Raw genomic sequence first — 15,502 nt, 5'->3', positions numbered from 1 at the left:
CTCCAAAATTTATACCACCCATACACCACACACATTTCTATTAATTCAGTGAGTAGTACCATGTAATTAAAAACAAAAAATAAATATATTGTTGTCAATTTTCTATCTAATCTTATCACCAGGACTTAAGTTAACCCTTCGAAAGTGTAATATCACGAGATAGGATGTGATAATTCGCATTTCTATTTCGTCATTCGTCCAATCAAATAACGATAAGAAAAGAAATAGCTTAGCATAAAGTTTCCGTTTGAAAAATTGTTGCAGTTCACATTGGAGAGCAACGATGTTTAGTACATTTTGAAACCTTTTTTAAAGCAGCACCGTTTTTAAAGGCGTATAGAGAAAATCGACTTCCTATAGAGGAAGGCAGTGAGTATATCATTTATATATCTTTTATTTACAATAAAGTATTTTCTGGATTTCATTTTGATTTTGGTGTTCGGTATTTTTTTAGTTTTGTTAGTTAAAGCTTTGTTTACGCTCGTGAGCCATTCTTTATTCGAGAACATAAAAATATTTTTATAAGAAAGGCATTGAAAACATATCAAGTTTGTACACTTAATATGGAAAATGAAAGGAAAATTAATATTTCATTATAAATTTACTCATAAAAACGGTTCTGCTTTGTATTATTTTGGATAATGATAATCACAGAAAAATACTTAATTAATTTTTTTTGCATGTTTATTAATACAGTCAACGTGGTATCAAAAAATCTGTCGAATTTGACTTGCGGAACCCCGAGGAGATTTGTGGGGAACCTCTGAGTTTTACAGAACATAATTGGAAGACCATTGATTTAAGTCAACAGGTAAATTAAACTTTTGTTGTTATTTCTTCATAAACCTCGATAGAAATCAATTTTCATTTGCTTCAGAATAAGATTTTAAACTACAAAACATCGAAATACTATGTTAGAATATAAAAACTATTATAACGTATGTTTGGAAATTATTAAATAAATTATTGCTTTGCCATACTTTGATGAATGTATTTTTTTTTTTTTTTTTTTTTTTTTGCTTATTAATGTTGACAATTTGTGTTATCATTTTCTTAAAAAATAATTCGGTTTATTTAAACTTATGTAAAATCACACGCAGTTATATCATATCATAAGTATTGATATTTCGTTCAAGCAAACATTCATATCTTCATAAATTTGCTATAGTAACAGGTCAGTATTAAAATCAGATTCAAATATTGATGAAGAGGGATTTTTTTATATCTTAAGTACTCTAAACGTTTTATTTAACGTTTAAAGCATCTTTAGCTTAATATTTCTATTTTTTTAATCCTCTTATGTTTTGTTACGTTACGCAATCAGGGCATTTATCAGGCAAAATGCCAGCTCTCAGCTATGCTGTCATTCGATGCGGCATAAAATCTTTAATTTATTCTTAGGATTAAAATTTTATATTGTATAATAAACTCAGAAATTAAGGAAACAATATGCTTACTTCTTATTATATCCTTGTTTTTTTTTTTTTTTGTTTTTTTTTTGAGTGAAATTTCTAATAACTGTTCATTTTTAATTTCTTAACTTATACAGTTTGCAATATGTATTTGGTAATTTTCATAAACATTACGAAATACATTACATTAATTTAAGCTTTATTGCTGGAATTAATGTAAGATGTTTCTACTACATATAAATGCATTTCAATACAGAATAATCATCTGCATTTCTCCTAATAACGTAGTTTATGTTGAAATTAATTATAATCATAAGCAATAATAATTTTCTTGCAGTTTCTTACAAGTAGATTCTGGGAGTTTATTTAAAAATGCTAATGATATTCATTCTTTTCAATCAAGCACAATAATACAAGTATTTCAATTAATTAAGTACAATTAATTCAAATACATTTAATGCAACATACACATATTTTGTTTGGTTCTGTTTCTTAAGTTTAATGAACGTTTTTAAACAATTAGGAACATAATTAAGACACCAAGAATGATATCAATATTAAGCTTCTTTTATACGAAGGAAAATATATTTTATGATATTTTTAAATCTTGCTTTAACTTATTAAACAAATTAAGTGTGCAAAAAATTTTTACTTCTATAAAATATAAAAATAAATAGGTAAAATATTCATTTAAAAGAATTGTTCAAAGCAGAAACAATTTTAACTAATTTTCGTTTCATTTATTAATTATTATTTCTAAAATTACATTTCATAGTATAGTGTAATAATGAAGAACTACATAAGCAAGTTATGGCTAAAATTCAATTTATTTCTTTATTTTGCAAACATTTTTATAGTTTATTTGCTTAAATATAATAATGAACCAAAAATAAAACAAAAAAGTAAAATATGTGGAATAAATTTTGTCAAATGTAATATTTGCTTCTTTTCTTACTAAGGAAAACAATTCTATATATGAATGAAAAGATGAAAAAAAAAAAATTCAGGTATAAAGTCCCAAAAAACACCCCTAAAAGATTTTAAAAAGGAATTATATTGTTGCGTGCGTACGGGTTCTTAACATATTGAATGCATAAGTCCGAAAATAGATTAATAAAAATTAATTTTTATCAAAAGAAGTATTTCAGAACTTCTCCACAGAAATATTCGTACATGTGTTCACAATATCACACAGTACAATCAGTAGTTACCCTTCAAACCATTCAGAACGTTAAACACAATGCAAAGCACATCTAAAGAGAAAGCTAACTCGGATATCTCAGTTCACGAGAAACTAAACAACTCGCAACAACAATAACTAAGCAACAGAGAACAGATGCTCTCTCTTCCACCTTAAATAGTTTTCCACCGATCGACAGATATTTCTAGTACTTTCTGTTTCTCGAAATTCCTGGAAAGTAATACGAGGGTGAAGTGATCAATTACATTTATTCAATTTTAATACATGTTACGGTAATACAGTGTCCGGTCCAAAATATCGCCAAATTTGGCGACAAAATAATTTGCCAAAACCGTTGACAGCTTGGTTTTATCTCGCCAAATTACCTAGATACTCATTTACTTAATGTTAAATGCACTTGCCTCTGTACACTTGCTCTTGAAATGTGCCTCGCGCTACATTACGCAGAAAAATACAACAATTTTACATATAATTCTACTAAAATTACCTTTCTAAGGACAAAATTCTTAGCAATATGCAAGCTTTTTATCTACAATTGCTTAAGTTTTCACAGATATTCCTGTAAAACTGCAGATTCTCTAGTAAATATTTGCTTAAAATCAAAAATCAATTGAAACTTCAGAGAAGCATGGAGGAATACATAAAATCTTCACCAAGCGTGTTAAACAGAAAGGGTTAGGCAATAATGCGATTCAGTTTCAAGTAATTTACTGAACATTTCCTTTGCGGTTTGCTTTCGATTGGTAAACGTTTCACGGCTGAGATTTAAAATTTTATACACAGGGGTATCGTGACAATTGTCTTTCAGAAATGTTTTCCATTTCATTTATGTTTTCCATTCATTGTTGAACATTCGTGAAATCAAAACATTCTTTCACCAAAATTATTCAATAAACTTCTACAGTTTGCAAACAGGGTTTACTTAAACTTTTCTATGTCCACAAAACACTCTTAATTTGATTGACAATTTTAAATCTGTTCCATTATACAAGCTTTATACAATACGTTTTCTGGTTCGCTTCTACTTTTACTTTCCAGTAATGGGTGTTTTCAGTTATTTACTTTCAGTTTACATAGATTATGATTATTCATTTCCTTTCAAGAAATTTTTTAGTTTCCCTCTTGCGTAAGATCATTGCTTTTAGTATTCTCAACTATCGCAGATGTGAATTTAATTAGTAGCAAGTTTATGACATCAGTGAGATAAAATTCTGGAATAACGGCGTCCGCCGAAAACATCGGGGCAAAAACGTCGCGAAGAAAACAACGCAAAGCAAAAACATCGTCTTGCAAAACATCGGAAAGCAAGAAGAAAACAACGCAGTTCTAAAATATTGTGATAAAAGTCGTCTTCATTGAAGCTGCGGCTCAAAAACATTGCAATTTAAAAACATCCGCGTTGAAAATAAACGGTTGAAAAACGTGGCAGTTTTAAAATATCGTCGTCGAAAGTATCGTCGTAAAAAATAAAGCACCTTCAATTCATCATATGAGGATAACATTACAAATTTGCGTTTTTAGGATCTAAAAATTCTGACATTAGCATACTGATTTCTGAGCGCAAGAAAGAATGAGAAATATTTTTACTTTTAATGCTTCATATTCTTTAATTAGCTAATAATTTTTTCTGAAAAAATAAGAAGGAAATTTAAGCATTCAGAAACTGAATGAGAAGAAAAGTAATGCTAGGTATACCAGTTAATATAATTTTAAATTTATATATGTAGAGTCGATGTGGGTGGCATAAGTTAAATCTATGGGGCTTCTTGGTTACAAATACATTTTAATGGAAATGAATACACAGCAAATACACATACGACACACAAAATACAAAATGCAAGATACTAATAGAAAACTGCTGATATCGTACATCTAGTTTTGAATTTTAATTCTTGTTGCCAAATCTAAGAAAGCATTTCTAATAAGTCTAAACATATTAAAATTACATATTACTTTGATTTGTACGCTAAGCGAATGTTTTAATTCTTTGCCATTTCCTGCATATAGTTAACTAATAAAGGTTATTAATTAAGCAGTTTTATAAAGTTTTGTTGGTAAATTTTTTTATGGGAAGTATAGTCTAAAAAAGATTAGATAAAGGCAGATGAAGGACTGTATGTGATTTCCTGTATTAAAATTGTTTAATTATTTGTCAAATTATAAAATTTACATTCTACTTATTTTCAATTTTTGAATGCGTAAGTTTCCTTCTTAATTTTTCAGCAAAATTTCATTATTTAATTCAAAAATGTAAAAGTAAAAACACCCCTTATTGCTTTTGTGCTCGCAAGTCATTATGCGAATATGCATTGGCAACTTTTCAAGCCTGAAAACTGCATGTCCGCGATGTTGTCATATGCAATGGCAGGTGGCTTTATTTTTTACCGCGTTTTTCTTGACGAAGAAGCTTTTAAACTACGAAAGTTTTGAACTGTTTTATTTTCGATCGCAATGTTTTGTTCTGCGATGTTTTATAATTACGGTGTTCTCTGCTCTTTTCTCCGCCGACATTCTATATGAGGACGTTTTCCCCTTGCATTATTTTCTCTGCGACGTTTTTATCAGCGATATTTTCCCCTGTAACCAAATTTTCTCAATTTCAATCAAGTTTCATAGAAATTACATAAAATTCTTGTGTTAGCTTCAATTCAAGTAATAGTATGACCTTTTTATTTTTATTCCATGGGAAGATTTTTAGTTTTCTTGGCTTAATATAACACAATATATATATAAACTTATGTAATAGTTCTCAATTTTATAAAGTAATAATTATAAGTTATGTGTATTAAAACTTTTAATAAAAATATATGTAACATAAAAATATGTAAATAAAAAATATTAATTTTAATATGCAATAGTCCTTTAATTCTCTAATTTAATTTGGATATTTCCCCTTCCTGTGCACTGGTGACGCAGATAACTTACAAACTAAAATTCAAACGTCCAGCATCGAAACGTTTAATAGCCAACGAGAAAACTGCAAACCAAAATCTTTTTTGAACTGAGTTTCCATCTTGGAATACCACACATTTTGATTTCCACTTCGCTCCTGCCAACAGGCGGGTGCTGCTACCTGCTATCTGCAAAATTATGTTTTGGCAATTTTATCGGTTCTGATGTAAAACGTTCTTTAACAACAAACATTTATTGCGTCAAGTTACTTTTTATTGGCTATAAAGATGTGTGTTAGCATCGCCCTCCTTAATGGGTCAAATAAAAAATTAACTGAAGTTGCATTTTACTTAGAGTTTCAATAAAACCTTTTTTTATTAATAGTAATGATATCATTAATATACCTACAGGTAAAATAGAATTTTCTATAGATTGAGCTTTCGGTAATTTTTATAAAAGTGCAGTCTTAGATAAGTGAATAAAAGTTACAAATGGTAGTGGAGTCGTTTGTTTCAATTGGGATACGGTTAATTTTCTGGATAATTTCTTTCTTTTATTGTCGTTCAAAATTTTATAGTTTGTTATGTGTAATTTCAGAAATGTAGGTTTCGTTTTTATTTTTATTATCTTTTGTTTTAAATAAGATTATTTCAAGCTTGTTTTGCTGCTTTCATCTATTGTTTAAAAATGTGATAACAATAATAACAATAACAATAGGGCGCTTCCTTCTTATGAAAAGAAAGAAAGGAGTTTAGGCAAAATTGCCCATTACTCTTCCGCCATTTGATCATTTAAATCAAGGGATTTAAATGGTAACTCCCATAAAAGGTGAATAATAAATAGATAAGATCTCAAACTGACACCAAATCTATAGTATCAGCAAAAGATCCCATCTCTAAGTTCAAGGTGTCGGCTGGATCGTAAAAACTTCCCTATTGGATGGAAAACCGATTCAATCCCTCCCAAACCACCAAACGCAAATTCTTGACCAAACAAGAGTGCGATGGAGAGTCAAATAAATAAATAAATAAATAAGGAGGGCAGAGGTGCATTCTCAAGCCAAATGGCTAGGTAGTGTATAAAGATTTGATATCATTATATTCCAAAACACAGCTATGAGAGGGAAATCCCTGCATAGTTTCTTTTCAAAAAAAAAAAAAAAAAAAAAAAAAAAAAAAAAAAAAGAACTCATAGGGCGTCTCAATGCTTGTTTCTTGTGGTTCCATATTCACCTTACCTGTAGGTGTTTAGTATACATCAGAAACCCTATTATGCCAGAGAGCCCTTTGTATAAAAGGGCTTGATCAAAGGTAATATAGGGAAACCCAAGGAATTTGTTTCTAGGGACAGAGAACACCGGACATCGTCCCAGAAAGTGAAAAGGTGTTTCCTCTTCTTCTCCACAAGCTGGGCAGAAAGGAGATTCGACAAGACCACATTTGTGGAGATGCTTAGCTAGATAAGCATGTCCAGTAACAATTTGAATTACCTGGCGGAAGTTAGTTCTACTGAGGTGTATTTAAAAATGTGATACGAATATATAAAATTATGAAGCGCTAATAGCACTCATAGTTTTGTGAAAATCAAAAATATATACCCTAAAAATTAATGATGAGTTATTGAAGATATGTATCAAGGATGCCCAGGAAAAAATTATGTATTTAACTCGAAACGTTTGTCTGCAAGCCCATTATTCCATTTAAGCAACGGTCTCAAGATGTCTTCTAACAGGAAGTCATCTACAGATAAATCATTACAGTAATTTGAGTCGGTAAGGATGTGAACCGCTACCACTAACTCAAGTGTATAAAGTACCTGCAGAATTAAGAATTAAAAAATTAAAATAAAAAAGTAACTGTGTATTTAGCAGCTGGGGCACTCCCAAACTCTTTCAGTTTTGAATGGTGATTGAGCTTTAAAGCACTGCGGATCATTGCAAATGAAAGCGACGAAGAACCAACTCTTTAGAGGGGACGTAGCCAAATTAAAGTTAGGAATTAAAAGTGCTATCGATAAATTAGATTAGTAATTTTCTAGTAAATTTCTTTCATATTTTTTATCTTACATATGTAATTTTTTAAAACATATTACAATAGTGTATGTAATTTAGATTGCATATCGTGATATGTATGAACACTTTGCATTTATCTTATTCTTTATAACTGTATGTGAGAAGTGTATTATATTTGTATATGATACTAAACGTTTGAAATATGAAGTAGACTTTTAATATTTATTAAGAATGCTTTAAGATGTATATGCACTTAATGACTTCTATGTTTATAGATATTTAACTGGCCTACTTGGAATCAGTAATCTCAAATATAAGGAAGACAAACAAGAAGAAAATGCAGGCGGCTCCTAAAATCTAACAGTTTTCAAATATATTTGATCCTGTGGAGATAATGGAGCAGACATTCGATTGTCCCACATGCAACATTTCTTGCTCAGATTTAAAATATCTTCTAGAACATTTTCAGACATTAGAGCATGCTCATAGGATTCAAAAGAAGGCAAATAAAGAGGAAGTTAAGAATAACATTTCTCAAGAGCAATATCTTTCAAACAGAAGAAATGAAACTTTAGTCTGTAAAGATTATCTCATAGCAGATTGTGAAAAATCTCTTTCACTGGAATGTATTCCCTCAGAGACAATTAACAAATCAGAAAATGTATTTTATTCTTCCTGTGCGATTTGCCAAAAAAACTTTAATGGCCCAGAACCTTACAAACAACATATGGTGAGTGCTGCTCATTTGAAAAAAGTTGCTTTAAGTGATTTTACTGCAAATACCAATTCATCGAGCAATAGTAATATTGGTGTTTTAAAAACGTGTAACATTTGTAACAAAAACTTCACTGGCATAATTCCATATGAAGAACATTTAAACAGTCAGATACACAGGAAGAATGTGTATTCTGAAAGTTTGCTTAAACAACCGAAAGAAACGTCATCCACTAAGTGTGACAGTGTGACCAGTACCTCATTTGGCGCATTATCAAAGTCAAATAATATAGCCAATGATGAAGCAGATGTAGCTACAAATGATTTGAATAAACCTATTGTTTCAGGAAGTTATGCTTCAATAGTAAATGTATTAAATGCATCGCTGTATTCCAACTGGTTTTGTACTATATGTAAGAAACAATGTACAGGACCTGTTCCCTATCGAGAACATAAGTCTAGTGAAGTTCATCGTAAAAATCTGAGGAGAGTTGAAGATTTGCAAAAAATATTTGAAATTAAAAATGAAACTTATGAAAATTATTATGTGGATTTGCCTCAAGTTTTGCCAAACAAAATAAATAACCATAATTCAAAAAAGGAAGATCCTAAGTTCGCGATTTTCCGAAGTTGGTACTGCAATATATGCCAAAAACAGTGCAGTGGACCTATACCATTTCAGCAACATATGTCTAGCAATGTTCATCGTAAAAATTTAATGAGAGAAGAAATAAAATCTGGTTTATGTCAGACACAAATATCTGAAATTAAACAGTCAGAAACAAGCGTGGCTACCTCGGTTTCTAATCAGTCTGAAAATGTTACCTTGCAGAAGCTGAATCCTGTTTCACAGCGAGCCCATCCACAGAAAGGCGTTTTTGAAAACTCAGAAAGTAAAATGGAGAATTTTATGTGTACACCACAGATGCAATCAGCTTATCTCTTTGATGAACATGCTTCGCGAAAAATGGCTATGCTGCTACCAGAGGAATGGAATATGACGTTCTTTGCCGTAGATGCAAAAATCGACTTTGATAATTTACCAAAGAATAACTATGAGGATGCCTTACGTAACGCTAGTCTGCCTAACTACGTGCGTAAACTTCTTCATACAAGTAACATGGAGAACATGGATTTTGAATAAGTACATAGAGAAAAACCTTAAAATCAACAAAGAAATCAATGTTGAAAATATTAGAAAAGAAACTAATAAAGAAATTAAAAGCAACATTGTTGAAAATGGTAAGGAAATTTAATTATGGAGCTGTAAAGTTATTTATCAAATACATAAGTCAAATGCAATTGCATGCTATTTGTAAAGTACACCTTGCACAAAAGAAAATGACACACTCCTATATCTCCTGTTCTACTAAGCTGATTCATGAAATTTAACTTCCATTTTTAGTTCTCGAAAGCGCGCCTTATGATATATATTAGATTTATATCAAGCATTATTCTAACATAGGTATTTTCACATAAAATCGGACTTTTCCTGAAATGGCATACCGATTTTTTTCCATATTTCAATTCTACGACACAAATAAGGCCAAAGTGCCAAGTTCCCTAAATATCGTACGAGTAGTTTTTAAAACATTAGCTCTCAAAATTTTGGCTTCTCAATGCTAATTGAAGTAGGTATATATTTATTAATATTTTTTTTATCAAACTTACTTGAATTCTTCTTTCACAGTGCGAAATTTAGGTATAATCCAAATAAATTTCCCAGCTGATTTTTCTGATTTGTACATAATGCGTATTTTGTAGCAGCACTTTTTAAAAATTTTTCGAAAACATTTTTGAATTGTAGCATGTAAAATGTTTTTACCATTATCTCAAAGTAGATACATTTCTTGGCATATCTGCAAAAATGAGAGTTTTTTATTCAAAATTTCCAAAGGTATGCGTGAATTTATATAATGGCACGTTTTGAAATTTGGCATATTTGTTAGAAGCGATAACAAAGCCAAATGTGCTTTGCGCACTTTGTTACAATAATTTGAAAGAATCAAAAATATACCTTTTTTCCACTCGTGTAGATTATTAAAAAAGGGAAAGGAAAATATTTGGAAAACAAATAAGTTTGCGCCGTTTGACCAAAAAAAAAAAAAAAAAAACAATGGCGTTACCAGTAAGTTCTGGTTTAAACTGTCTGAAGCAAAACACCCTATCATAAAGTTGGATATCTGCTAACAACATAAACTTGAAATATTAGCGATTTTATATAAGCGTCATATGTTTCTTTTTCTTGCGAAAATGGCGAGTTTTGAGCTGAATGAGCGTCATTTGCGGGAACTTTTGATTTACTTCTTATATTTGAAGAAATCTGCAGCTGAGGCACATCTGTTGCTTGTAGAAGCGTACGGTGAGGCTATCTTAAGTTGTCGTGAATGATTTCAAAAGTAACATTGAATTTGACGTGAAATACAAAGAACGTAGCGAAGGATTAAAGTGTACAATGACGTGGAATCAGAAGCATTTATTGGATGAAGATTCGTACCAAACGCAAGTAGATCTTGCACTTACTTTAGGAGTGGCTCAATAAGCAATTTCCCGTAGTTTTAAAATCATTGGAAATGATTCAAAAGCAAGGAAATTATTTTCCATATGAACTGAAGCCGAGAAACATTGAACGCCGATTTTTTACATGTGAAATGCTGCTTCCTTTATCGTAGTGGGTCCAGTTTTCATCACTAGTGGCACATACAAAATACGATACAAAACCTCTTTCGTTTGCTTGCCAGGCAAACGAAAGGGGTTTTGTATCGTTTAACCACTAGTGATGAAAACTGGACCCACTACGATAACCCAAAGAAGAAATCATAGGAACAACCTGTCCATGATTCAACATCGACAGCCAAGCCGAATATTCATGGAAAAAAATCATGTTGTGTATATATATGGTGGGATCAACTTGGAGTTATGTATTATGACTTGCTGAAACCGAAAGAAACCATCAATGGGACTCTCTGCCAAACACAGTTGATGAGATTGAACAGATTTGGTGTGACGAAGCCTTGAGCACTGGGCTACTTGGTTCGATTGATGACGCATGGCCTGTCTGAGCAGAGCTTCAAATCAAATTAATATAGCAAAAATTGGGTTAGTTTATGGATAGCCTCGAAATATGAAGTATACGCGGTGTCTGTATGCTGCCAGAACGATGTGCAAAAATAGTGTCTAAAGGTAGAGAACACTTTAAATAAAACATAACGTCCTGTTCTTTCACAACAAATGACCAGTTTGGGATAAAAAACTGCGGAGACTTATTTGTATTCCCGATAGGTTGTTATAAATTTGGAATTTTTCCGAGTGAATTATTCTTAGCGCTAACTTTACGCCAAGGTAAATTTTTAAATTTCTCGCTAAGTTTCACACCAAATTTTACAAAATTTAATATTTGGTCATACTTTGAGTCGTAGAATCGAAATTTGGAAAAAAATCGGTATACCATTTCAGAAAAAAGTCCGATTTTGGGTTGACAAAATACGTACGTTAGAATAATGCTATATATATAAATGTAATATAAATCATAAGGCGCGCTTTAAAGACATGAAAACCTAGATTTAAATTTCGTCAATTGGACTAGTAGAACAGGAGATATAGGAATTGCCCCCCCTTTTTTTTTCCTTGTGTGTGCAAGCTATATGTTTGTTTTCAAATTGCACGTTTGCTTTCAAAATACGATTTGTAATTCACGTTTGTTTTCAGAATTTCATGTCATTATGAAACGTAAGAAGTCATCATGAAATATTGAAAACAGTTGAAATATGAAATGGTTCTAACTCTTAACTAGGTATTGGACTTTAAAGAAGAGCTGGTTTTTCATAAATTTTTCCTAGACTGTTAAGACTTCTGGTTATTTACGTTTACATATATATATTATTGTGTTACTTGCAATTTTTCTAAATAATTCATTTTATCACTATTTATTTTTATAATGCAGTAATTTTATTTTTATAATGCAAATTATAAATTAAATTTCTGAATTATAATCATGAATGAAAATGTGATATTATTGCATGAAACATATATGAACGATTTAGTGTCTAATTTAAGCTGCTGTAAATAATATTTAGGTTTCTGTGAGATATTTAATTGAATAAATACTTTATATTTAGCTTTCTGTGAGATATTTAATTGCATAAATACCTAAGACACCATCATAAGTATTTAATTGCAAATTGCAAAAATACTTAAGTGTTAAATTAACACACCACATGCATTTAATTGCAGAACTATTTAAGTGTTAAATTAACACACCACACATACACATTCACACAGTAAAAAAAAAACTGCGCTTCGAGAACGTTAAATATATGACAGGTAAATTTCATTGGAAATGTGTGATAAGGAAAACAGCTCCCGACTTGGTCGATCGTTTTCGAGCTGATCTCCGAGCTCAAAGCACTACTATTGAACTCAATACAATCAGAATAGTCTTCACGATTAACTGCTACTCCGCGAAAAGGCAGAAAGGCAGGGTTTATATAGCTTTTGACCTGCCTTCGAGAACATTCTGGGGCAAACCGGTAAGAAATCGTTCTAGAATGTTCTCACTTCGCCTATAACAAAGCGTCAATTTTGTCTCCAAATGCTCGATTTCGCGTCAAGTCTGGCAACCCTGTCTTTCCGTGCCATTTTCTGACCCGCTTTGCCAAAATTCGCTTTGCGAGGAAGCTATCCTACCGCAACTGGGAATTTCGTAACAATATATTTCAGTTACAACTGTTGACAAAACAAAATACGTATTTATAATATCCACAGGCATGTGTTTCAGTTTCATTGTCTTGCCAGTTACAATCCCATGATTTAAGCTTTAATTTATTTAATTAAAAGCGGATGGAACATGAGGACTATCTGCTTAACATGTCAAATTTAATCGGTAGTGCTGAGAAGAAAGTCTACGATATATCGAAATTAAATTGTGGGGAAATAACGCTCAAGTAAATTAGATAAATAATAACAAAGGTGTGCCACGTTATTTCATATCAAATGCACTGAAACGTAGACGTACAGAAATAAAATATAATACTTAATAATTCCCTATTTCAATCCTATATGGCTCGATGAGAATGCTACACTATAAAAATCTGATGTGTATACCACATGACTTCTTTGTACAGAAGATTAAATTATACGCAATTTTCCTGCATTTCATTTAAACATATTGAAATAACAGTTAACGAATTTTGAATTAAATCAAAATATCGTCTATAAACTACAAAACACAATTGAATAAATGCGCTCTTTAAAGTTCGCTATATTTGTTTACCATAGCGACACTTCGGCGCTGGGTTCACTTAACAGCATTGCATCTCATTCATTTTATAACTCAGAGCAGACAAAAATTATATCATCTGAAGAATTACAAGTTCTATTCAAATGCTATAATAAATCTAAATATATAAAAGAAATTAAACAAATAAAAAAGAAACAGTTTTTCGCAGAAGATTCCGCGCCGCTTACCTAATGCGGATGTGCTACTAATTCATTCCGTTCTCACTTCGCGGCTAGGCAAAAATACATAAAAATTCAAAATATTTTCATTAAAATTTGAAAGATATAGAAAAACATAAAAGTAAAGAGTAAAAATGCTTTATAAGTAAAAATGCAATTTCTATGCAAAAACAAGCTAATAACTTAAATCATAATTCCAGAATTAATTAAGCATAATTTAATTCGCAATAATAAAAGAAGACGTTATTTTGCTGTTACGAAGCTTAGTTTCTCTAGATTAGCAACAAATGCACTATTCTGCTAAGTTTCAGATGTAAACAACTATGGCTGCCATGGTAACTAAAAATTAGGCTTAGCCGCACTTAAAAAAAATTTAAATTCTGGATAATTCCATAATTATTGCATGCAGGTTAACTAAAGGCATAAAAACCTTAACCGGAAGGTAAGAACAACACAATTCAATCACTTTAAAGCACAAAATGCAAAATTTACAAGCATAAACGAATAAAGAAACTGAGCTGACTGAACCGAGTAACAGAGTGGATATATACATATATTTATATACTTTTGGTGCAGCTGATTGCAACCAAAATGGGATGTACAAATATAAATTTTATAGCAGTCCTATATTCAAAATTTCAACGTTATAAGACTACTCGTTTTTGAGTTATACAAGATGCATACGTACACACAGACACCACGACAAAAATCTCTTCAGAATTCATTTTAAATCTGTTTTATAATTGTTTTGGAGAAAAAGAGTCTATTCTGGGCTTACATACAGATGTAAGCAAAAAAACCATCGTTAAATTGCATTCGATAGCTGTCAAAATGAATATTTTCGTTGAAATATGATGTCCGAAATTTTTCACGATTACAATACTTCCTTTTTACTTCGTACAAGGAAGTAATAAACTATAAAATATTTTGTAACATTAAAGAATATTCAGGTTCTTAAGAGAATGGATATATTAATGACCGTAGCATAAAGAACTATCAATACTAAACATATTATAACGTGTTATACTATAAATAAAGTTGAATTTGAGCGTTGTAGGCTCAAATTATAATTCAACTTAGTATTCTTATGCTCACCATTGAAACAAGCTAGATGCGGCATCTCTAAATCCCGTCAGATAACCGAACTTTCATTTATCACAGCGCAATTTTTCGTATAATATTTTTTCTGCCTGTGTCTATACGTCTTCTTAAAATTCCAGAAATGGCGATGATCGCATAAAAATTATGACTACGATTCAAGTTTGATGCTTCCGAACATGAGAAAGGCGGTCGCATTGGTTTTTGGAAATGACACCACCTGCAGTAAATCGTATTCAGTCCAGTTCTAAAATTCTACACTGAATGTGACATGATTTTAGATGTCATCGAAAATCATATTTGCCTATTTCTTAACATAATTCTTCTAAAATTCAGTAATGCGTTTCTGGTGCGTTTCTTGTGCGTTTCAAATTATCGCACATAAGAATTTAAACAAATAAATTAAATTCAATTAATTTCAATTAAAAATAACTTTCAAATAAAAAGTCAATTAAAAATAAATTAATTTCATTAAATTCAAATTATCTTACATCAGACCTTCAGCCTTTATTCTTAACAGCAGTTGTTGAAAGTTTATAAGATGGAGTATTTTTGCTGTTATGAGTTTTTCGAAGAGAATTAATATTTTACTTTTAGAATCATAAATTTATACTTGCAAACCGGTTTGCTGAAAATTAGTTTTTGATTGAATTTTACTCATTTTTAGTGGAAATTTTATGTTTAACAATTATGATAATCTGTCTATGTTATAACAAG

At 30.8% G+C, this 15,502-nt stretch overlaps 1 protein-coding gene across 1 annotated transcript; it reads left to right on the top strand.

Annotated features, from left to right (window-relative positions):
• Positions 1-222: 222 nt before the first annotated feature.
• On the top strand, positions 223-12,349 carry LOC118184646 (uncharacterized). The gene is made up of 4 exons (XM_035354348.2): positions 223-369; positions 697-811; positions 7,792-9,472; positions 11,939-12,349. Exon 3 carries the CDS (start codon positions 7,911-7,913, stop codon positions 9,372-9,374), a length of 1,464 nt encoding a protein of 487 aa, XP_035210239.1. The 5' UTR covers positions 223-369; positions 697-811; positions 7,792-7,910; the 3' UTR covers positions 9,375-9,472; positions 11,939-12,349.
• The last annotated feature ends 3,153 nt before the right edge of the window (positions 12,350-15,502 follow it).

Source organism: Stegodyphus dumicola, chromosome 5, assembly GCF_044657685.1.
Source record: "Stegodyphus dumicola isolate Sdum_Otavi_A_Nest chromosome 5, ASM4465768v1".
In the NCBI taxonomy this organism is placed as follows: domain Eukaryota; kingdom Metazoa; phylum Arthropoda; class Arachnida; order Araneae; family Eresidae; genus Stegodyphus; species Stegodyphus dumicola.
Note: the sequence above shows the minus strand (reverse complement) of the source record. Positions and strands in the feature narration are given on the sequence as shown.

Bases quoted from the DNA above. Each gene is read 5' to 3' on its own strand.
- LOC118184646 (XM_035354348.2), top strand. From the start codon at position 7,911: ATGGAGCAGACATTCGATTGTCCCACATGCAACATTTCTTGCTCAGAT.